This window comes from Solanum pennellii, chromosome 9 (assembly GCF_001406875.1).
Source record: "Solanum pennellii chromosome 9, SPENNV200".
In the NCBI taxonomy this organism is placed as follows: domain Eukaryota; kingdom Viridiplantae; phylum Streptophyta; class Magnoliopsida; order Solanales; family Solanaceae; genus Solanum; species Solanum pennellii.
The window spans coordinates 78,440,414-78,466,247 of record NC_028645.1 but is presented as its reverse complement, the minus strand read 5'-3'; the positions used below and the strand labels follow the sequence as shown (position 1 = coordinate 78,466,247).

The following is a 25,834-nucleotide window of genomic DNA, read 5'->3' as shown; positions in this document are numbered from 1 at the left end:
TAGATGAGTTGATAAAGTCTAAATCAAAAAAATCAAGAGGCACTGAAATCGATAGTTCACAGTTAGAAAAAACAAATAAACCAAATTTTTTTTTAAAGGTTAGTAAAAGATTTTTTTTGAAATTAAAATTAAAATTATCTGTTTGATTTTGTTTTAATTTCGATTTTAATTGTGAATAGTATAGTACATGATTTATGTTGTGTTATTTGTGTATGAAATAATTAATATATTTTTTTATTATAGAAGTATATGAATTATTGTATTAAGTTTGTATGATATTTTTGACTATTACTATTCATAATAAAACTAAATAGTTTATGGTTTGATTTTGTGTATTTAGTGTTGAATAAATTGTGTATGAAATAATGTATTAAATTTGTATGAAATGCTATATTTGTTTTATTACATTATCAATGTATGAATTGTGTATGAATTAATGTATTAAGTTTGTATGCTATGAATATGAAATTCTATATTTGTTTCTATTACATTATCAATGTATGAATAATGTATGAATTGTGTATGATTTAATGTATTAAGTTTGTATGTTAAGTGTATGAAATGCTATATTTGTTTTTATTACATTATCAATGTATGAATAATGTATCAATATGGTTTGATTTGTGCATTTAGTGATAAATGAATTGTGTATGAAACAATGTTTTAAGTTCGAAATTCAATGGGTAATCTTTAAATTCATTCTTATTTCGAAATTACCAGGTAATTTTGCATAGGACTCTGCTGGATCTCCGCGCACCAATTTTACTGCTTTTTCTTTAGCTCTCCATGCCTGTATGTACGTCAACGAAATGCCATGCAATTTCAACATATCATCAGCTATATCTTTTGGAGTATATACCGTAGATGGATCAATATACTTCTCCATTATCAAGACAGCTACAACGTCAGTTATCCATTGACGTCTGACATAAACTCTTTCTCTAACAGAACAAGTGTGCTGAGCAATATACTTCCTAACTTTGAATAAATTTGATTTATTCAAACTAGATGCTCTCATCATCCAAAAACAAGTTTTAGAAATACAATTCAGGTGATAACTGTTTCAAAATTAAGAAAATATACATTACAATTATATACAGTGCAACAAATAAAATAAAAAAAATAACTTAAAATTTTTTTGTGCACTTACTTAGATGCATTACAATGCGCAACACGAAAACTGAATTTTTCAACAAGTCCAACATGCCTCATAACCTACTTAAGTGTTTCTTTATTATTATAAATCTGATTATCAGCTACAAATAGGTTGAAATGGTCACATATTATATCATTATCTATTTCACCATTATCATTGACAACTCCGTCTAAATTCATTCCGATCAAACGGATAGAATTGTTGGAGTACAAATCAATGCTAGTCTGTGATAATGTAACATCAGAATTTATTCTATCAGTAATTATAACTCCATGACCTTCGTTATATTGCTCACGATCTTTCAAAGTGATGCATAATGGATATTTTGTAAAGAAATCCAAATTCACCCTCATTTAATCTAGAAAAATCTTTACCCCAACATCATTATGAATTTTAATAGGTGTGACACATTTCCCTAACAATATATTTTATCTCAACAGAATTTATATTTTCTTCTATATTAAGTTGAGTTATTATAGCATTAACTAAACCAATATAAAGAGTAGAAGTATCATATAGGATGCCCTCCATCTCAAAGTCGACGTATTTTTCCGTTTCACAACATTAAAATTACATTTAGTGCACCACATTATAAAATTATGAAATTACTCATACAAAATTCATACACAATTCATACACACTTACTATATAATTCACTGATAAATACAAAAAAAAATGCAATTTCATACACAATTAATTCAATGTTTATACAAAATTCATATATATGTAACATATAATTAAAAAACACAATTCATACACAAATACTATATAATTCACTGATACATACAATCAAAAATGCACTTTCATACACAATTGATACAATTTATTAAAAATTTAATACACAATTAAACAAAACTTTATACAAAATTCATATATATATATATATATATATAACATATCAATCACTGATATATACAATCAAAAAAATAGACTTTCATGCATATTTCCTACAATATATTCATACATTACATACATAATCAATATACAAAATTTTATCACCTGCCAATTTAAATATAATATGGAGTGCCTTTTACCATAAATACACATTTCATATATCTCGAACAATATTCATACAAATTGTCAGACTTTGTTCACATTTTTTTCATACTAAAACTGCACAATGAATTCTATCCAATTATTATTTTTTGCAATCGATTAACAATCTGTAAATTTTTGTATTTTCTTTATAAATCAATTATCACACCAATCTTCATTTTAATTACAAATCAAAAGAAAATTACTATTACTTAATAATTTTCATAGTATCATATACACATCGTAATTGTATCACAAAAAATACATGATATCAGCATCTAAGATATAACGGAAATAAAAAAAACGAAACATTCCATACATGTCAAATAAAAAAACAAATATAATTACAACCAATAATTTATACTTAAAACATAACAAATCATAATTAAAAACTAACCTGATGAATTCCACTTGCCACCATGTTTAATTAATATTGACACAATGTTTTCCATCAAATCAAATCTAATCGTTTTCAACGTCAAATTTTAAGAATTTTCAAAAAATATAATTACAATATTCAAATATCAAAATAATCCTCAATTTCTGAAGAAAAAAAATAAGCAATGCACGTTTAAGGAAAGAAAATAACACATTAGAGTATTTTAAGGAATTAAATCATAACTTATTATCATTAAAACTAATTAAAAACATTTATGGTATCTATCTAATCTTAAAAAAATTTCAAATCCCTTAAAATGTGCAAATTAATTATCATTAATTAATAATAACTAATTTCACGCGTCACACTATCTAATATTAATTTATCCATTTTTTTTCATTTTATTATCTATTTTTAATAATTTAAAATTAACATTATTTTCTTTTTGAAAAATGTTATAACTTGATATATTAAATGTTATACAATGCAAATCAAACTCTTATGCCATAACTTGAGAATATGACTACATAAAATGCTATATACCTAATTTACACTTATAACTTAATATTTATCATGTTAAATGTGTGTGGAGTGTTATTTTTATATAAAATTATATATATTGTGTTTCTAATTGTATAAAGCGAGAGAAAATTGTATATACACATGCAAATACACGTATTTTTATCATATACGCTTATAATTATTACAATAAAAGTACTCCCCTGTCCAAATCTCTTTTGTCTCTCTCTTTCTCGTATTATACAAATTTAAATTGTATATAATTTATCTATTTCTCGTTTTATACAATTCGATTCAGTTGTATATTCCCTACCAAAGTCTACTTGTCTTTTTCTCTTTCTCATTTTATACAAATTCAAATCATATAATCGTCCTATACACTTATAATTATACACTTCGTTCTATGGAATTCTCTAGCCAAGTCTCTTTCTCTTTCTCTCTTTATACACTTTCTTTTATACAAGTCACTTAAATTATGTATAGCAAATTATACATATATATGTTTACTATAAAGCGCAATTATGCAAACTTTGTTATATCATACAAATATAAATTTTATGTTTGTTATATGTGAAAGTTGCCCTTACAGAAATGTCTGAAACTGATACAATAATATAAGTGTTGTACATTAATCTGATGCACGAATACATTAATCGTTAAGTAAGAAACATTATATTTTACACATAATACACTAATATGATATAGCTTTTATACGTGATAAGCTAATTTGATGCTCGAGATACATTGCAATAAGATGATGAAATAATTCATCGGCAATTACTTATTTTGATATAGGAATATTATTTTTATCTTGATTAGAAAATAATTAATTAATTCTAAAATAACTTATTTCCGCTGTCTTCCCCATTTACCCAACGTTTTCACAGGGCTACACCATAGCTACTCAATAGTTCAAGTTTCAAATTCAAGCTCTTCAATATTTAAGATTAATATCTCAATTTCAAATTAAAATAAATAAGAGTAATATCTCAATTTCAAGTTAATTTAATTTAACTACTAACCAGATATGTCTTCTGTAGCTCTTCCCTTATGCATCTTCCTCCTTCTACTCTTTGCAGCTACTCCGGTCATCGGCGATGAGGATTCTCAGTCTCCAACGGCGTACGAGATTCTACAGGAATACGATATTCCGGCAGGGATACTTCCGAAGGGCGTAACAAGGTACGAACTCGACGGGCGATTTCGCCGTTTACTTTAACAAACCGTGCAGTTTTCACCATATGCGGCTATAATCTCAAGTATATGAGTAAGGTTACTGGTAAATATCTAAGTATCGGCTTGCGAACTTGAAAGGCGTACAGGTGAAACTGCTTTTTTTTTGGGTCAATATTGTGGGAGTTACTCGTGACGGCTCGGTTTCTCCGTCGGTGTTTCTTCTGTTGATTTTGCAATTGAGTACTTCTATGAACCGCCAGAGTGTGGATGTTGATTTGATTGTGTCAATTCTGGAGAAAACGGTACTGGTGAGTTCAATTTGAAGCAGCTTATCTCTTCCACTTGAATTGTTAACTGAAATTTTCAGAGATTGGCTGTAAATTCAGTTGATTTGGGATGGAATTTGGAATTAGGGCAAGTTTGTATTTTAGAATCCCACGGGACTGGAAGCATATGCTTTTGATGCTCCTTTAGAATGAATATGTATTTTTTCATATATCTCCGTAGACTCTTATGGAATTAAAATAAATAAAATTTTCTTTTATTCACTACATATTGATTTTTAATGTTAATTTATGTTATATAAATAAACTTGAAAAATCTATATTTTTTCTAAAATATTTTAACTTGCTGATTTGTTAGAATTTATTAAAAGTTTATATTAATCTTAAATAATATATATATTTTTTTTATTTCAATTTCTGTGACATATGTGACATGTCTAATTAGGAGAGTCCTAAATGTTCTTTTAAGTATTTTTTTTATCAATAATATATAGCTTTTACTTATTTAAATTCATGTGTTATCGATTGACTTTTAAAAAATTGACTTAAATTTTTTTATTTTATTAAAAAAAATTTAAGTTGTTAATAATTATTTTTACAGTACTTCTGGCGTCATTTTATTGTAATTTTAGCGTCATTTTAATTTTAATACATGATAGATTATTTTAAGTTGTTAACTATTATGATTTATAAAATTTCAAACATATGACGTGTGTTTAAGAATAGTATGTTTATTGCCTCTTATCAAATAGTAAAAATACTTTAAGCCTTTAATTATTGTAATTTATAGTGTATGTTACGTAATTTTTAAAGTAATGTCCGTATAAATAAATATTTAAATAATTATTTTCTCCGATTTTGACTTGGGCCAATGAAAAAAATTATGAATCTCGATAAGATAATAGATAATATATTTTCTGAAGACGTCCATATAAATATATGGTTTCATTAATATGATAAATTAATAATTTTTTAAAAGTACAAATCTATCTATTTTTTTTATTGCATTCAAAAGCTCTAATATTGTCTTTTTAAACTGCACAATAAATTTGTAAAGAGTTTTAGATGCAATAACTGTTGCCTAACGCACAATTGGTTCCAATGGTACAATATCATCTTCAACATTGCTTTTCCGATGGTATTCACAATTTCTTATAATTTCTGAACCTCTAAACATGTATCACTTTCACCCGAATAATCAAACATGTTATTGCACGTCCATTTTATTGAGGTAATCGAGATCATTAATCATGACCTTAAATGACGTTTTCACACGTAGGTTCATTCAAATTATCTAAGATTTGCATCCATGAACGAATTTTACTGTGTCAAAAAAAAGTATTTGCTATTGTCTCTCGTTGAACATTTGATGTCCAAATAAAAATTGCAAAATTCATAGCATACTAAATATTGATCGTTGCTGCAACAATTTGTGTCACTTCATAACCTTTTAATATCCCACGATAAAATTTGTTTGATAGTACATCTTAAAAACTCTTATTTCACAACATCACAAGGTTGAAATCAGTAAGATACAATGATTTTAATGTATTTTATGAATACTTTTTTATATATATTAAATCAATAAATATGATACATAAATTAGTAAGATACAATGATTGATATAATCAAAATTAATTTTCATCAAATTTCAAATTGTTCTTTAAATTCATAAATATTAATTTACCAATTAAATAATATTGTTATAAAATAATAAAATTTCACAATCCTGCTTATATTAATTTATAAAAATTTTACTATATCATAATTTATAATATCTTAAATGTAATTTTTAAGTATACTATAAATTAAAAGGAAGTAAGATAAATAAATTTAAATAATTTTTTAATAAAATACAATATTATAAATTGAGTAATTAAAGAGAATGGAATGAAAGTGATTGTGAGGTGGGCTCCATATTTATTAAGAGACTTGGAATACGGAGAATAATGGCCCACATGCATGGAAAATCAAAGAATTTTTCGGCTGAGGCAAAGTAAAAAACAAAATACAGACGCGCTTTGTCATTTATTTTTGTAATTCCAATTTCAAATAGTAAATAAACTTTCTAAATTTAGATAAAAATAAATAGAATAGAAGTAATATTAGAGCTACTCCCTCCGTTCAAAAGAATGATCCTATTTCTTTTTAGTCTGTCTTAAAAAGAATGATTCATTTTATTTTTTGGTAATATTTTAATTTTAATTTTTCACGTGACATGTTTAAGATCACAAGATTAAAGGGTGTTTTGGTACATTTGACATAACTTTAAATTAGAACCACAAGATTAAAAGTCTTCTTTATTTTCTTAAACTCCTTTTCAAGTCAAAGGCCAATCTTTTTTAAACGGAGGGCGTATTTTTTAAAATTATATCGTTTTAATTTTTCGATCATTTATAATATAGAATTAAAATTAAATATTTTAAAATCATCCCAACTCTAATTTCTGTGACAGAAGCAGTGCAAAAATTAGCCTTTTGTTTGTTGTCTTGAGATATTCTAAAGTATTAAATTTTGTAATTTATAATACTTTTTTAATAACATATGTTACTTTCTGTGTTCGAGAGTCAAATAATTTTTTAAAGCCTTTTAAATATTTCATGTTGATAATTACTGTGATTCTTAGTAATTTTAAGGTCATCTTCAAATAATATATTTCAAATCCCATCTTATGAGGCACAATAGAATTTTGAGAATTAACTAAATTTTTATTAACAAATAAAGATTGATATGCATAAGAATGTAATTTAAAAAAATTTACGATCGGAAGTACTAATTGAAGTGGCCCCCAAATAATTGTACTATTTACTACTTCTTTTGTCCATTTTTAATTGTCATGTTGCGCTTTTTAAAAAAGTCAGTTTAATTAATTTTATAAGTTAAATTAAATTAAATTAATTGTACATTTTAAACCAAAAAATTAGATACTCAAAAATTATACAAAAAGAACTATAAATTATAGTTTTTTGCATGTTAATATGATAAAAAAAATTATATTATTGTATAATATTAGACAAAATTCCTATAATTTGAGTCTAAAAGGAACGAATTGAAATAACTAAAATATAACTAAATAGTAACATAAATTATTAGTATTTAATTAATGAAATAAATTATTTTATAAAAACTACTAAAGTAAAGGCATTAAAAATGAGATTAAAAAAATGTTGGCCAAGTTTGAAACTGGGACATTTGAACATGGAATATCTAACTTTGGCCAATAAGTCAAATAGTAATTATAATAGAAGCAGACAATTGAAGCAGACATGTTGACGCCTAGCTATATACTTATTCAAATTTATATAATAGTAGTAGATAAGTAAAGAAATAGTAATAGTAATATTGACGATTCCAAACTTTTGAAGAAAAAAATGAACAACAAACGAGAAAAATAAAATCACTTCAATTTTTCGATATTTTTGTCCATTTTCTATTAGTAGGGGTTTACTTGGTGTTCTTCCATTTGTTGCGAACTATTGTATTTTAACGTGATTTACTTTTTGTGAGTGAGTTTAAAATATATTTATTTTAGGATTATTTATAATTGACGCAAAGTTGATTACCTAAATAAAGTTATTAATTTGTTGCTAATGGATTATTAGTTCAAATCTTGATAAGAGTCTTCAATTTTTTATTGGATAATTCATTCTTATTGGATTAATCAATAATCAATAGCAAAGAAATTATATTTGTATAAAAAAAAATCTTGACTTAGTAGGCGTTTGGTCATATCATATCACGATATGGAATCGTGAGATGGAATCAGCGTTTGGACATGCGATTTCACGTTAATTTCATGTTATGAGATGAAATTTGGTATTCTCCAAAAATCATGGTATGAAAATTCCATATCATCATCTGAGATTTTTTAAATACAAAATTGATGCACATGTTTATATGTTGTTAAAATAACCCTAAAGACTTTTGGAGCTTGAAAAAATAGATTCATAATACTGAAACAAGGAATGAACCATTATTATATTGACACACAAGTGAAAGTATCTTGACTTGTGCAATGTTACATAATTATTTGCGAGAATATTAAAGGAATGATGGAATATTTATAGTCTATGAGCATGAAAATATAATTGCAGACGATATCAACCAACAAATGACTCAAAATAACAATTTTGATTGATCGTTTCAGTCATATGATCGAGAAATGCAAGTTCAACGTGAGGAGATTGTCTGTATTATGTGGAGAATTATATTAAAGACTAGTTCTTTATAATTTATGATCAATTCTTTTGTTGAATTAAATTTGATGAAACAATTACTTAAGTGGGGATAAATAGCTTTGTAGTAATATAGTATTCGATTTTATAAATGTTTGTTTATTTGTTAAGGTTGAATAAACAATTGAGGCTATTTTCATATTTTTACAACTTATGAGATTCTTATGTTTTATAAGAAAATTATACAACACAAAAATTTCATATCGCATGTCCAAACTAAGCTTTCATTTCATTTGAGAATTTCATATTATGATATCATATGATGATAATCATGATTCCATATTGCATGGCCAAACAGGCCCTTAATCGAGATATTTAATCGCCTGATTGAATTTGAATAGTGTGTGACATCCTGATTTTCTTGAATAATCATAGCTACTTCAGGATTAAAAATATATAATGTTAAAGTCATAATATTACCATCTTTTCCCTAGCCTTCAATAAAACGTCAAAGATATTCAAACATAATAAGTCTCTTGAGACATTACTAATATGTTATCTTTTTTACTATCCTAAAAATTCAAGGGATAATTGGTCCTTGCATATCTCTTGAGAAGGTTCGTGTAGTTTAGTTTATCATGATGCAATATTTTTTTAGTCTACATTGAACACTGCTCTCGTATCTTTTATAATCAACTTCTGCACTTTTTAACTATGTATTTACATATTTCTTTTATACGTTTCTAAACTATCACTTCTTTCTGGAAAAAAAAAACTACCACTTCTATTAATTCATCATAAAAATCACTTTCACTTTATTTCGAGTATCATTATTTTTTATCTTATGCTCTTTTATATAATCATATATTTACCTCAACATTTTGATCTTTGCAACATGCAATAAAATGATGAAATAATTTACGATAATTTTTAGGAATCACGTAGTTTTAATATGAGATTATAATCTATCACTCTTTAGTTTGCAATTACATTAATTCCTTAAGAAAAAATATAAATTTGATACATTAATATGTAGCTCGGATACATTATAACATAAATTGAATATATAATATGTAGTTTGAATACACTAAAAATTAATTTGATTTTACATTATAAAATAAATTAAATATATAATAGCTCAAATATATTAAATACTAGATCAAATACAATATTAATAGCTTTACATTAAAAGAAATAAGAAATTTTAAAAAAATTTTATAAATTTTTTCGATAACTTATCGGGAATTAGTTATTTTGAAATAGCAACATTATTTTCATCTTAATTATGAAATAATTCTAAAGTAACTTATGTCCACGTTCTTCCACATTTAACCAACGCTTTCCAGCACACCAGAGAACTACTCAATAGTACAAATTTCAAATTCAAGCCCCTCAATAAATAAGAGTAATATATCAAATTTCAAGTAAATTTGTTTTCGGTAACTACGAACAAGATATGCCTTCTGTAGCCCTTCCCTTATGCATCCTCCTACTACTACTACTCGCTGCAGCTTCACCGGTCGTCGGCGATGAGGATTCTCAGTCCCCGACGGCGTATGAGATTCTTCTGGAATACGACTTTCCGGTAGGGATACTTCCGAAGGGCGTAACAAGGTACGAACTCGACAAAACAACGGGCAATTTCGCCGTTTACTTTAACAAATCGTGCAGTTTCAGCATAAGCGGCTATAATCTCAAGTATATGAGTAAAATTACTGGTAAAATCTCTAAGGATCGACTTGCGAACTTGAAAGGTGTACAGGTGAAAGTACTTTTGTTTTGGATTAATATTGTCGAAGTTACTCGTGACGGCGATGATCTCGATTTCTCCGTCGGTATTGCTTCTGCTGATTTTGCAATTGATAACTTCTATGAATCGCCACAGTGTGGATGTGGATTTGATTGTGTCAATTCTGGAGAAAACGGCACAGGTAAGTTCGATTTGAAGCTGCTTATCACTTCGTCTTGAATCGTTAACTGAAAATTTTCAGAAATCGACTGTAGATTAAGATGTTTTAGGATGAAAATTAAGATAAAATGTATGGTCCATTTTGGAATTAGGGTAAGTTCGTATTTTCAGAATCCCACGGAACTGGAAGCATATGGTTTTTTATGCTCCTTTGGAATGAATATGTATTTTGTCATATATCTTTTGTGGAGTTTCATCTATGTAGTAGTAGTGCTACTTTTTCTACTTGTGGAGTTTGAAATAAAAATTTCTGTTTAGCATATTGACGATTTCAATTTGGAATCCTATTTCGATTTAATTTTTTGATAATTGTGTCCATCCTTAATTAAAAGTGTTTACTCGAAACTGATGATCTAAAAAAAGTTATTTAATTTATTGGTTTAGAATTTCGATAAAAAAATTTATTAGATAATTTGTTTTGAGCGGATTAATCAATAATCTAATAGTGCATTAAGAAATTATATTTATGTCATTCTAGATAGGGAAAAGGGTCTGATATACTCCTCAACTTTGTCATTTAGAGTTGATATACCCCTTGTTATGAAAGTGGCTCATATATACCCCTACTTGTAAACAAATGGCTCACATATACCCTTTTTATCTAACGGAAATGAAAAAAAAATTAATCTAAATTTTTATTATTTTTTTATAAAAATATAATCCTATATGAAATTTAATCCTCGTCAAACATATTTTTTTTGACTTTTTTTTATTTCAATGACTAATTTATAATTATTATTTTGAATCAAATTTATTTATGTTTCACTAATATTCTTGTAAAACTTATTGTAGATGACCAAATTTTTTCTTCGAATACGAAATTAAATTACAATACACACAAAAAAATAGTTTAATTTTTTTCCTTCAAACTAAGGAATGTAAGAAAAAAACAAAATAAGAATAAGAAACTCAAATAATTATAATAAAAGAAGTCAAAAAATAATTTATGTATGAAAAAAATTAAAATATACCTTGAACTTTGATAGAAGAATCATATATACTCCTAAATATTTTTTTTTTATAAAAAATTAGAACTAATAAATATAAATTTAAAACTAATTTAGTAACTTTTGTTAAATGAAGGGTATATGTGAGCCATTTTGTAACGGCAGGGGTATATGTGAGCCGTTTGTATAACGGTAAGGGCATATATGAGCCACTTTTATAACGAGGGTTATATCAGCTCCAAATGACAAAGTTGAGGGGTATATCAGACCCTTCTCCCTTCTAGGTATAAAAGATTCTTGCTTTTAGTTTCACATCGTCCTATTTTATATTATATTAATATTTGTTTTTGAACAAGATAGAATCTGTCAATTCATTTATATGGTTCATCACTTTCTTTATAAGTAATCTTTTTTTATAACTCTTTTATGTTTCAAATCTTAACGTTAAATTAATAATTGAATCTATAATGATCAATAATTAATAAATTAATAACCAATAAGTTAATATTTTACCAACTTTTTAATAATTTAATATGTATACAAATCGATAAATTTAAAATTAAGTTAAATTAAATCAAAACACATCGATATGTCGTCATAACTTGTAGGGAAAAAGGTAAATATATCCTCGAATTTTCATAAATGGTATGGTATACCCTTCGTTATACTTTTAGGACACCAGTATCCTTACCGTCCAAAAGTTTGAAATATATATATCCTTTACACTAGCGGAGATACACGTGTCTCAATCTTAATGGTTGATCCGATATTTGTTAAACTTCTACTTAAAATTGAAAAATTCACTCAAAATTAAAGTAAAAATCCACCCAAATACATATATTCACAACTCAAAAAATATTAATCCAAATCTCCCAAATTAATTCACTTAATATCAAATTAAGCAATCTATACATTTTTTTAATAGCATCTTTCCCCCAATCTTCATTCGCAAATCATCCTTAATAGTCAATACTAAATCCTTCAATTTCTCGTCAACTTCATGAGAGGAAGGCCCATCCAACCATCTTCATCCTCAAATCATCCTCTATTTTCTCTTCAATTTTTTTACATGCTTCTAGACCCATTTAACCTTTTCTTTGATTAAATCAATTATTTATTCATTACCATCATCATACCTTTGTATTAGATTTGATCAAATCTCACCGAAAGCTGTTGGAAGACTTTATTTTTTAAGAACACAACAAAGAATATAGATAGCAACATGAAACATGATTAAATATTAAGTCTTAGTAGCAAAATTGTAGAAGAAAGACGTAAACAATTTTAATTTCAATTATCAAATGCACATGAATACATTACAACAAAAATCTTATTTTTCAATCTCCATTACTTGTGCAGCTTTAGCTTTGGCTAATGGAGTCATCCTAATTTTTTCTTCTCAACTTGAAATCCATCCACCTTCATCTTGTTCTGTTTTGCTTGTAGCTTCTTCTCTAGTTTTTCTTCCTCTTTTTTTTCCTCTGAAGATTGAACTCATGCTGTTTTTTTCCGGCGATCCAAATCGTTTTTCTTCGACATTTCAGAGACGGTGGCTGCTCTCTGTGATTTGGGGTTGGACTGCTATCCAAAATTAAAAAAACTATTGATTAAGGGATTTTTGGGTGGGTATTATGTATTTGAATGAGTTTTAAAAATAATATGGGTGGTCTTTTAATTTTGAATAAAAAATTTAACAAATATTAGATGGACGGTTAAGATTGAGACACGTGTATCTCCGTTAGTGTGAAGGACATATATGTTTCAAAATTTGGACGATAATAATAATGGTGTTCTAAAAATATAACAAAGGGTATACACATACCATTTATAAAAGTTTGAAGATATATTCGCCCTCTTTCCCTTACTTATATAGTGTGCATTAGATAATGAAAAAAAGAACAAATATATTGGACACTATCTTAATAGTATGCATATATCTCATATTTTGGAATATTAATACTTTGATATTCAAAAACTAGATTATATATGTTAAAAAAAGTTTATAATTTTAATTTCTGTTTATTATTGATGAAATAATTTTTATATATTTATACTCCAATAAAGATGTAGATCAAAGAAATTAAAAAAAAATTCAGTTCTTAAATATTGCATCAAATCAACCATATAAAACGGAACCGGTGGGAAGAATAAATATTATGCAATGCAAGATACCAACGTCGAACTAATTTTTTTTGTGTCATCTTCTGCAATAATTGAAACTTCCCCAAAGTCAATTATACATATCGTCGGCGCATCATCGGAGTAATCGCATCTGAATATCCATTTGATACGAAAATCATCACAAAAAACGGTAGCCTCAATGTTATCTCCACGTCAGATCGCCGTTACCCTCGCTTTTCCTCTCTTAATCCTCTTCCTTACAACTCTACCGCCGTTAGTCACCGCCGCTGCAGCTACCGGCGACGACGACGCCGGAAACGGTGGCACTTCCCTCACTGCTTACGACTTACTCGTAAGCTACGGCTTCCCCGTCGGAATTCTTCCACAAGGTGCTATTGGGTACGATCTCGATAAGGACACCGGAAAATTCAGTGTACATCTTAATGGGTCTTGCAGTTTCGCATTAGAAGGGTCTTATCAGCTTAGATATCAATCGAGATTCGGTGGGTACATAGCTAAAAATAGGCTGTCAAGCCTATATGGGGTTAGTGTAAAAATTCTGTTTCTGTGGCTGAATATTGTGGAGGTTGTTAAGAATGGTGACAATCTTGAGTTCTCTGTTGGAATTGCTTCGGCTAGCTTTCCCACTTACAATTTCTTGGTTTGTCCACAATGTGGATGTGGATTGAATTGCAATAGCAATGGACATATTCTAAAGATTCGAAACAGTAATCTTGTCTCTTCTGTTTAGATGCACACAGAAGGATGATGGAGCCTGAGTTTACTGAAAGAGGTTAGTTCCAGCTTTTGAATATTTCTGAATATATGCTACTACTTGGTTGCTCACTGAACTGATACTTGATTCAATTTATGAATTTATCAGATGTTTAATACTTCAATTTGTGGTGAAGCATTACAAATTTCATGAGTATGTGTATGGTTTAGGTCTCCTGAGTCTTGATTTTGTGACATTGTTAACAGTTGGAGAATATTCTTGAAGCTTTGCATCTTAATCAAATAAATAAAACTGTCACTTATCAGGAAAGTATTAAACATCTGATAAATTCGCGGTCTGTTAGTTATCGCTCTTAAATTTCGTGGCCTGAAACTAAATGAAAGAATTCAACATAATAGAATAAAGATAAGGAAAAAGAACCAGAAGAAGAGCTTGATCTAAGACCCATCTTTGATGACAGAAAATCCACAATACATGCCCATCTTTGTTTAACAAGACACATTTTGAATAATAAGAGAGTTACAGTTATCTGGTTTTTTAGAGATAACATGGTCAAATTGTATTCTGACATATTATTCTCGTTCATGTTTAAGATATTTTAGTATGGAAGTAGGTTACATTTTAACTGGTGGAGAGAAACAAACAGTTAAAAAGGGGATGGGGTAAGGAGAAGTGAATGACAACTTTGAAATGGACTAAAAGCGAAGTGAAATCATCTCTACATTGACCTTACATGTGAAACTACAGGAAGAGACCATGTATATGTATTTAACCATGTTTAAAAAATAGATAGAAGATCTATCGCAGAAAAATGTAATGGGTCAAGAGAAGGTAGTCTTCCCTTTGTGGTGATTTTTTTATTAAGAGGATGCTACAAGAATTTTTATGTTAGAACCTTGGGCCAGATTTGCTAGAGTTCTTTCTATTCAATTATTTTGTTCGTGACTCCATATTATCAGTAAAGCCACCTTTCTACTTCTCTCAACTTAATTACAAGGCTTAAGGCTTTTGAGAGGGTTCAAACTTGTGCATAATAACTCAGACATCACGTGCTATGATTTGGAAAAGAACATATGGTCCTAGACCTTATCTTAGTTGATCAAATAAAGCATGGGCTGCATCTATATCCCCTTATTCAATGATTCAAGGATTTTAGATAGGACGCTCTCTCACCGTTAGATCAAAGCCCTGAGGTATATTGCTCAAACACCTAAGGGTCGATTGGTTTGGAGCAAGTTATCTTCGGGTTATAATCCCACATCCCTTATGGTATGGAATAATATTAGGCTTAATATATAGCTAACCCCTTATACTTGTCAGAATATTCCATTTAGGCACTCGAACGGAGTCATATTCCAATTGAACAGTCCAACTCCAAATAAGATGTTCCAATTAGACACTTTCGGTTTAAATTTCGGAAAAACTTAACGCATGTTTTCATTTTGTCTATTTAGGTTGTTAACTTAACCACATAATATATATTATTTCCTTTAATTATATGCATCAACCTCAAGTAGGAAATGCCTGAGGTTTATGACTTTCTGAGGCAAGTGTTATAATTAAAGTAAATGACATATTTTATGTGGTTAACGTAATTACCTAATAAACGACAGAGAATGCCAAATTAAGTTCAAAATTTAAATTGAAAGTGTCTAATGGGAACTCTTTATTAGGAGTTGAGGTGTTCAATTGGAAGAGACTTAGTTTGAGTATCTAAATAAAAATATCTTGGCAAGTTTAAGGGGCTGACTATGTATTAAGTCAATTATGTACAAAATTTATATTGTATCAGCTAATACATGTAGCCAAACACTGAATAAATGTAGTCCCAAATATTATACCGAGAACTTGCCATATGGTATATGCATATTAGAGTTTCTATTAATTTTCGTTCCTGGTTAATATGAAAGTTTGAAGCAATGGAACCCTCCCCTCAAATCGGACAAGCAATGTTAGCTTTTCTTTTTTTTTCATTCTTCTAAGAGAGTGAAGCAATAGAAAGCTTCTTTTTCCATTGTTCGGCGTAGAAAGTTCTATTGAGCTCATTACGCCCCACCCTCTAGCCCTCTCTCTTTGTCATGGAAGGGGAAGAGTTATACAAGCTTAAGCATCCATACTTTACGCATCATTCCGGAGGGCTAAATGGATCTTTATTCTGAGACATGCAATAAAGCATTGATAGCACTAGACTCTCGATAGACTGCTTTTCAATTGTGTTCTCCCCTCTTTGGTGCTTCTAGTTAATAGTTGAAGTTTGCAAGAGTTTTCCCTGTATTTACATCCTAGTTAGAACACATTTCTGCTGTTGGTTCACCGCAACGGTAACTGATACTTCAACAATATGACTCGTACATACTACTGTGGTGCCATTTGTCAAAATCACAATTCACAACTGTACGAGATGCTGCCATTACAAATCTGGTAACTACCAACTTACCAGAGTCTGGACCATGATTTTTTGCTGAAAGCATGAGTACAGGGATCTCTATTTCTTCCTTGAAGGTTCTTTGATTGAAAACAAGAGAATAAGAGGCTTGCTATTAGTTTACTAGTGCCATCAAGCAGTTTAGGTTAATGTAGTTGGCTAATCTTTTGCATGAAAATGCTAATAAGAATATCATGGCCATCAGGGGGGGGGGTTGCTGGAAACTATCCTACATTGGTTGAATAAATGGGTTGTTCTCTCTTTATATAATCTTGAGAGATCCTCATCTCATGAGCTTACTTTTGGGTGTAAAATTAGACCCAAGGCCCACTTTCTTCATATAATACCAGAGCTTGATATATTCTTGTTCTTGGTTTCCCGATGTTGGTTCCTTGTGTTATATTGTCCATGCATTGGTGCAGGTGTGGTAATTGTCCCACATTGGTTGACAAAATGGATTGTTGCAGACATTCTGGGGTTGAGTTATGGTGTCATACACATTTGAATTCCATGTAGGACAACAAAAACCATTGAAGCGATATGTATGAACAGGAAAATAAGAGTTTGTATATGCTGAGAGGCTCTGTCTAATCAAACAGTAAACTGAGGCTGAAATCCTTTCGAGGCAGCGAATAAATTTGTGTGTAATAATTCACTAAAATTGCAATAAGTAAGAAATATAAACCTATAACTAAATAAATATTTGGTCCAATACTAAAAACCTTTGAAGCACTTGTATAGTACATTGTGTGAGAGATAGACCTGCAGCCACAAGATCTGCTTATTTCCTCTGCCCTTTCTCTTTCTCTTCTGTAGCAACCTATGGCACTTTATATAGTGTATTTGACTTCTGCATTGCCTCGAAAATTAGAAGGAAGATATCTAATACATGACTCTATTTGTTGAGTGCTTGCAGATACTTGCAACTCATGGAAAAGATCAGGTGACATGGTTGCAGTGTACAGAAAGCCTCAAATGGTCATTCTCCTCCTTCCTCCTCATCATAGTTGCAATACAAAACTGGAAGTCGAAAACTCATGTGTTCATTTACATTATCGTTATGTTATCTACTATTGCGTCTTTGCTCTGTCATGGATATAAAATGTTCTTGAAATTGCTGTTTATAACGAGATTCTTTTCCATCACGCGTATGGCATTAAGCTCTCTATAGCTTGTACTCGGAAATCTGTTAATCAGAAGCCAAAATGTGAAACAAAAAGAATTGAGAAGCTAACTAAGGAACAGATGATGACATGCACTACAGTTCTCATATAAATATGCAATGCATCTTGACTCAACTTAGTAGTCATTGAAATCTATCACCTATATTTATGACTTTTTGTGAAGAATTTGTGCATCTCATGGTTCACATTGTTTCATTATTTTTACTTTCATGCTCTGTATTTGACGTTGTGATTCTACTTTTTTAACCCCCTCCCTGGGAGCTCCTACCTTTTTTGCACCACGAAGAACATTTCTTTGTTGCTTATAGGACCTTGTTCTTCATGTTTTACCTAACAAACATCAATAGGTTATATTTATATTATTTTATGCTAAGAAGTGGAATAATTAATATATGAATTGTTGAACTCTATTAAAAAATTCTTACATTATTAATACTAACATAATTCCAACCAACCAACGACCAAACTATCGAAATTCATTTTTAGAAAAAAGTAATGTGAACGACAAACTCTGCTAAGGTCTACAAAGAACAAAAAGATGTAATTCTACTTTATTAGTAGCATTGTTTTAATGGCTAATTATTGCTTTAATAAACTTTGCGGAAGCAACGGCAACATTAATTCTCAGACGTTAATAGTGCTTTACATGATTAATGGCCCTAATTAAGTCAAGTCAATACACCTGCAATTTTCACCGTTTCATATTAGTTGTTCAGTTTATTTTTATACTTTCTTTAAAAGAAATTATAAATAAAAAAGATATAACAAAAATAATTGTACGAGTAAAATCAAAAGAAAAAGAATTAATTTTATAAATTGATAAATAATTGAAACTAATATTTTTTTTATACTATGATAACAACTAACATGGGCAGCAGGGAGTATAGTATAGCCTTTGATTAATTTAATTACAAAGTCACCGTAATGTCCCCTTGTCGTTTCAAAATCATATTGTTGGCCGTTTTCCAAGTCTAAAGATAAAAAATAATATCGATAAAGTAAAGGGCATATAATAAAATATATTTTACTTAAGTATGATTAAGGGTGTGGAGAAAAATAAATTTTGATCTTTTCATATTTGATTCGATTAATATTTTTGAAAAATACTTTCTTTAATAAAATAAGATTTTAAAAAATGTAACATTATTCATTTCGTTACAAGTTATCACTTCATCCTACACTTTTATTTTAACTCTATTTTTTATTATATTTATTTTAATTATATAAAAATATTTTTTGTTTATATCCCGAACAATAGAAAAATAATAAGTAAAACACTATAGTATTTGTTTTATAAGTAACCAATGAGTGATTTGCATGCCAAAACAGATGAGACACGGAAGAATTGTTCGAATCGGATGACGCTTTATTCAATATATTATATTTAATACGCTCTTAATTAATTCACCTTTATGATTAATTTATTTATTATTTATCTACTTAATAAACACTTAAAGAATATATAGCTTTATATAATTTTTAATATTTTAAATTAAAAAATATTTCATAATATGATTGAATACTCAATCAATATATTATCTAATGTCTAAATAAAATTAAATAAATCGTTAGATAATATTTTATCTTCAAAATTCAAACATTACACATGACATGAATGCTCCTACCAATACATATGACATGTTTAACTTTAAAGCACATTATGGATCCGTTTGGTAGGCGGTATTTGGTAGAATAATCCATGGATTAAAATTTAATTCAATTAATACATTGTTTACTTACTTCATTTAATTTAATTCATGGATTGTTTATCTGTCATATGTGGTACGAAAAAGGGTCAAAAATACCCTTGAACTATCAGAAATAGCTCAAATATACCCTTAAACTATATTTCGGCTCAAAAAACCCTTACTGTCAAACTATTGGGCAAAAATATCCTTCTCATTAACAGAATCGTTTAAACGTCACTTAGATGCCATGTGGATGTCACATGGCATGCCACATGAGCCAATAGAGTTCCACTCATGACACGTAGACTAATAAACTTATCCCTAATTTTCCCAAATTTTCTCCGTTTTCCGTAGAATTTATAAACGATTTCACTGAAGAATATAGATTCCTTTTTCCTCATTTCTCAATTTCCTTAGAACGTTCACAAAATACATAAGTTCTAAGGGAAGGGTATTTTTTGACCCTATAGTTTGAGGGGAATGGTATTTTTGAGCCGAAATATAGTTCAAGGGTATATTTGAGCTATTTCGAATAGTTCTAGGGTATTTTTAACCCTTTTCCGTATGTGGTATCATCTTATCCCTTGGAAATGGAGGGATAAGATCTCTAAATGACTAAACTAACCCTTTATTCTTTTTTTATATTTCTTTTGTAATTTAATTTCCTTTTTATTTATATTAGAGTGGTTATAAATGTTCTTTTTTAATTCTCCAAATTTGTTTTGTGTAATTTAATGACTTTACTAATATTTTTTTCTCCATTTTTTCTTGATTTTTTTTATATTCAAGATAATTTGTCAATTACCCACTTGAATTATTTGTTTTAAAAATAAAAATAAGCTTTAGGTATTAACAATTTAAGTAGTCTTAAATCTATGTTTAATATAAGATATATACTTAACCCACAAAAAATTAGAAATACATTGTGTCATCACTGGTCTTCTTAGTGGTACATCATACCTTAAAATTAATAACAATTATATATATATATATATATATATATAAGTTCAAATAGTCTCAGACAGAACAAACCCAATAGCTTCCTAGTAAAAGATTCTTCCTTGAGTGTTCTAAAGGGTCATTCTAACTACTCTTAATAAAAAAAAATCTTCTATTCATCTTTGTTTTTTCTTTTCTTCATGGATGCTCAATCCAAATCAGACTCTTGTTCTTCTTCAAATCTAAGAATCATTGTCCAAAACAACCCNATGTATTTGATTTAACTAATTAAATGGAATAAATAATTCTTTAAAAAAATTATCCGGTCCGGTGGTTATCTACCTTGACCCAATTACATGAAATAAACACGTATAATAACACAAGGGTATAATAGGAAAGAATTTTTCTATAGAATTATAAATTAAACACAAAATTAAGTGGAAAGTAGTGAACCAGACACTTGACAAAAAATAATCTCTGAACTATTAATCCGTACATTACTAAATCCTGCATTACTATTCCATGCATTACTAATCTATGCATTACTTAACCCTGCACTATCAATGTTTGAACCAAACGGCCCATATATGTATTATATCGTCTATAATTGTAATATAAGAAAGTTATTTTCGATTTTTTTATTTCTATAATATAATATGTAATTTGTTTAGCAAAATCATACTTGTCGAATTTCGTATGTGATATTTTTTTCGACTCACGTATTTTACCATTTTGGACCGTTCCGTTGTACTTCCTCCATTCACTATTGTTTGTCATGATCTTTATTTTTAGAGTTAAAATTATAAAAAAATTTGACTAACATTTTAAAGATATTGATAAGTAAAAATTATAATTTATAGTACTTTTTATATAGTTTTTAAATATCTAAATTTTTTATTTAATACGCTTTTGATTAACCTTAATATGGTATTTGATCACTTATTTCATTACTATATTGGTGATAATCTTAAAAATACTAAGATATGATTATAATATTAGTTTGATTAAAAAAAGTTGCAAGAATGTTATGAGATTATCCCAAAAGAAACAAAAAATGAATACGTAAGACTGGAGATTGAACTTTGAAGAATTCAAAAAAAACAAAAAAAAAATAGGATCTAAAAACTGAAAATTAATACTAATACTATAATTATTTCATTTGCATGAATAAAAGATACTAATAAAAGAGAGATATAACAATAAGCTTAAAATTTAAAAGCAACAAAGCACGAGTAAATTTCATTGCTATATTTTTTCTGATAAAACAGTTCCTTCACTAAATTCTCTTTTCTCGTTGATCGAAGATCTCCGATGAGTAACCGGAGATCAACGACGCAGCTTCAAAGATTTTCAGTTGCTTCCAGATCTGTGCTTCAACAGCATCTTCCGGAGCTCAGCAGCGTCAATCTCATTTGCTTGTCCTTCCGGCCTATAGTAACCGGTAACTGGATCTGGCACCCATGAAGTCTTCACCGATTCCTCTCCACTTTTTTGCATCATGACGTTGCTCCTTGGCACTCCTCCTTTTGCTACAGCGGAAACTGCACCTTGTGATGCCGCTGCATATCCACGCCTGTACATACACACAAAAAATTCACATTCGCATCACAGCAAATTAGCCGCCGATACAATCCTCTGTTTTTGCTACGAACAAAAAAAATCAATTACGTATAAAATATTCTATTACATTGATAAAAGAAAAAGTTTAAAATGTGCAGCGACAACCACGCTTGTTGATTTAAAAAAGTTGTATGCTAACGCCTTTTATCCAGGGGATAAACGGATGTTTCGGTTATTACCTGCTAAGAAAAACAGAGAATCCGATCCCCTGTTATCGTTATGCATAGGATAATTCTAAAATAATGCTGTGAAAAAACCACAGAATTTAACTCAGATGCAATATAGCTGAGAAAATTTTAGATTTACACCGAAAAACTCAACGGAAACAGCGCTATATATTCACGCTCACACCGATTTCAAAATTTGAATAGTTTCTGTTTAGATTCATATTACGAATGTTATGATCATTACCTGCTGAGAAAAGCAGAAACGGAGTCGGAGACGAAAGCAGAGAGAGTCTTAGAGTTAGAGAAAGAACGAGCCATTGCTTATTATGATATCGAGATCGGAGTCGGAGCAAGAGAATTTCTGAATAAGAACGCTGCGGCGGAAGGAGTTTGGCTATGGAGCTTCCGCAGCGGCGAACTGAAATTCTGTAGCTTCGACTCTCTTTCTCCGGCGAACTTAGGGTTACATAAGCGAGGAAAAATGGAGGAGAGAATGGGGAAGTATATATAGAGATGGAGAATGAGGAGGGAAAAAGGCAAATATGGACTAGGGTTTAATTTGGGGCCACGTGAATATTGGCCTCTATTTAGACGCAAAGGTCCTCTCCTTAGTTGACACTTGGTCGATACTTTTTCCTAGTTAAACCGACTTTTTTTTTGGTTCGTGTGTTTATATTGAAGTTCGATTATATTTAAAAATTTATGAGTATATATTTTTTTTTTTGGAGCAACTCTCTAATACTCTTTTCGTCCAACAATCATTAATACTATGTTTCATTATACTATTTCGAAATGTCTACTAATATTTTTTCATTTTATAGTTATTTAATATTATATTTTTCAAAATATTATATTTATTATCTGTCCAATAATAGACATTGTATTTTTTAACATATTCAACAATACTTGTTTATTTTATGAAGTTAAATGGATGATTTTATATTTAACTTTTAATTTTAAATTTAGCTTTAAAATTGTGCAAAGTCAATGATGGACAAATAATATTAGAGGAGTATCGATACTTTTTTTGGTTTTATTTTATATGAGTTAGTTTGGCTTGATAGAAAGTTCAAGAAATATGGAAATTTTTTTAACAAGTGATAGATATTTGTATAATTAGGGATAAAATAATTATTTAAAAATTAAATTATTATTTAATATAGAAATATATTACTATTCTTTTTTAGACTAAATAAGAAAACAGATCATATAAATTGAGACAAAATAAATAAAGAAAGATCATTTTTCGAATTTGAAAAAATTTTAATCAAGAGAGAAATCTCGTCATAAAATATAGGGAAAAGGGTCTGATATACCCTTTAACTTTGTCATTTAGAGCTGATATACCCCTCGTTATAAAAGTGGCTCATGTATACCCCTACTTGTAAACAAATGGCTCACATATACCCTTTTCCTCTAACGGAAATGAAAAAAATAATAATTTTAATCTAAATTTTTATTATTTTTTTCTAAAAAATATAATACCATATGAGTAAATTTAATCCTCGTCAAACATATTTTTTTATTTTTTTTTGTTTCAATGACTAATTTATAATTATTTTTTTGATAATCAAATTTATTTATGTTTCACTAATATTCTTGTAAAACTTATTGTAGATGACCAAAATTTTTCTTTGAATACGAAATTAAATTACAATACACAAAAAAAAAATAGTTTAAATTTTTTTTCTTTAAACTAAGAAATGAAAGAAAAAACAAAATAAGAATAAGAAACTCAAATAATTATAATAAAAGAAGTCAAAAAATAATTTATGTATGAAAAAAATTAAAATATACCTTGAACTTTGATAGAAGAATCATATATACCCCTAAATAATTTTTTAAAAAAAATTAGAAGTAACAAATATAAATTTAAAACTAATTTATTAACTTCCGTTAAATGAAGGGTATATGTGAGCCATTTTGTAATGGCAGGGGTATATGTGAGCCGTTTGTATAACGGTAAGGGCATATATGAGCCACTTTTATAACGAGGGTATATCCGCTCCAAATGACAAAGTTGAGGGGTATATCAGACCCTTTTCCCTAAAATATATACTAAGGTTTGTGTGCGGATAAATATTAAAGTCAACAATACCTAAAAATAAGCAAATTCAAACGCCCTTAGTGCTTTATTTTGTTTCAACTATTTGTTTTACTTTTAGTTTTTCATATGACATATATAAAATTATAAAATTAAAAAATATTTTGATATATTTCATATTTTTTAATTATATATTAATTTTTTTTAATTTCTATTTATTGAAAAATATACTAAATTAAAATTAATCAAATAAATTGAGACGGTGAAAGGATTTATTTTTGCCAATCCATCCACTCTTGAAAAATTATATTAACATTGTAATCTAATAGCGACACGTCACTTAGAAAATTGAATTACATACGTAATATATATATGGAAACATTGAATCATTCATATAGTGTGAATTAAATCTTGTTTACTCTAATTTAATCAGAAAAGTTGACGGGTCATTTACGATCGAAAACAATAATTAAGAGAATGAGGTTTATTAGCTGAAAAATGCAATTTTACTAAAACTAGATAGAGAAATATTTTTTTAAAAGATATGTTGATTAATGAAATTTTACTAAATTTGTGAATTGTGCATCTTTCTCATGCTTTCCCTATGAAAAGAGACAACGAGATAGACGTATGATATGAATTTAAATCATATAAATAAAAATATAGTAAATTTTTAAAGGAGAAATAATAGACAATAAATGAATGTGAATATTTTTTTTAAAAATTAATTATAAGAGTGATATAGGAAAAATAATTAATAAATACTTTTTAATTTAATAAAGTGTCAATTTGTATGGAATAATTACTTTTAGTAAAATAATCAATAAATATGAAACGAAATTAATATTAAAGTGAAGGCAAAAAAGAAAGGACGGCAAGCATATGATCCAACAACCAAAGAAAGAAGAATCACCGAAAATAGTGAGGTGGATGAGACTGCTTTTTTTAGTTGAAAGCTTCGTGTTTAAAATCTAAAAATAGTTTTTCCTTTTAATGAAATCCTAAGCAATAAAAATTTAAATTAGTCAAATACTAATATAAATATTGAATATTAAATAAAAAGGAACTTTCATATATAAGCACTCAAAAATAAGCTAATTATGCTTCATAATTATGGTTTGATAACTATAATTTGTAGCTACACGTTATAGGGTGGATAGAGGCGAGCAAGAGAGGGCAAAGAGTGGGAATAAAGTGAATTGTGTGTGTGTGTGTGTATATAAATATATATATATATATATATATATATATATATATATATATATATAAA

The 25,834-nt window shown here is 28.3% G+C and overlaps 3 protein-coding genes and 3 pseudogenes across 3 annotated transcripts; 3 read left to right on the top strand and 3 right to left on the bottom strand.

Annotated features, from left to right (window-relative positions):
* Positions 1 to 236: 236 nt before the first annotated feature.
* LOC107030437 lies at positions 237 to 2,612 on the bottom strand (annotated as a pseudogene).
* Positions 2,613 to 3,063: 451 nt separating this feature from the next.
* On the top strand, positions 3,064 to 4,798 carry LOC107029548 (annotated as a pseudogene).
* A 5,247-nt stretch (positions 4,799 to 10,045) lies between these two features.
* LOC107029547 (uncharacterized protein At5g01610-like) lies at positions 10,046 to 10,955 on the top strand. Its single transcript, XM_015230982.2, has one exon. It carries the CDS (start codon positions 10,181 to 10,183, stop codon positions 10,691 to 10,693), a length of 513 nt encoding a protein of 170 aa, XP_015086468.1. The 5' UTR covers positions 10,046 to 10,180; the 3' UTR covers positions 10,694 to 10,955.
* Positions 10,956 to 12,223: 1,268 nt separating this feature from the next.
* On the bottom strand, positions 12,224 to 13,653 carry LOC114073995 (annotated as a pseudogene).
* Positions 13,654 to 13,719: 66 nt separating this feature from the next.
* On the top strand, positions 13,720 to 18,092 carry LOC107029402. The gene is made up of 2 exons (XM_015230805.2): positions 13,720 to 14,554; positions 17,839 to 18,092. Exon 1 carries the CDS (start codon positions 13,961 to 13,963, stop codon positions 14,510 to 14,512), a length of 552 nt encoding a protein of 183 aa, XP_015086291.1. The 5' UTR covers positions 13,720 to 13,960; the 3' UTR covers positions 14,513 to 14,554; positions 17,839 to 18,092.
* A 3,760-nt stretch (positions 18,093 to 21,852) lies between these two features.
* Positions 21,853 to 23,045, bottom strand: LOC107031621 (protein SENESCENCE-ASSOCIATED GENE 21, mitochondrial-like). Its single transcript, XM_015233052.1, has 2 exons — positions 22,765 to 23,045; positions 21,853 to 22,306 (listed from the first exon to the last, which is right to left on the bottom strand). The coding sequence occupies exons 1-2, from the start codon at positions 22,836 to 22,838 to the stop codon at positions 22,084 to 22,086; spliced, it is 297 nt and encodes a 98-aa protein (XP_015088538.1). The 5' UTR covers positions 22,839 to 23,045; the 3' UTR covers positions 21,853 to 22,083.
* Between the last annotated feature and the right edge of the window lie 2,789 nt (positions 23,046 to 25,834).

Excerpts from the sequence above, each read along its gene's own strand:
- LOC107029547 (XM_015230982.2), top strand. The coding sequence starts at position 10,181 with ATGCCTTCTGTAGCCCTTCCCTTATGCATCCTCCTACTACTACTACTC.
- LOC107029402 (XM_015230805.2), top strand. The coding sequence starts at position 13,961 with ATGTTATCTCCACGTCAGATCGCCGTTACCCTCGCTTTTCCTCTCTTA.
- LOC107031621 (XM_015233052.1), bottom strand. The coding sequence starts at position 22,838 with ATGGCTCGTTCTTTCTCTAACTCTAAGACTCTCTCTGCTTTCGTCTCC. Across the intron at positions 22,307-22,764 it reads GTTTCTGCTTTTCTCAGCAG|GCGTGGATATGCAGCGGCAT; the intron begins GTAATGATCATA and ends GTGTATGTACAG.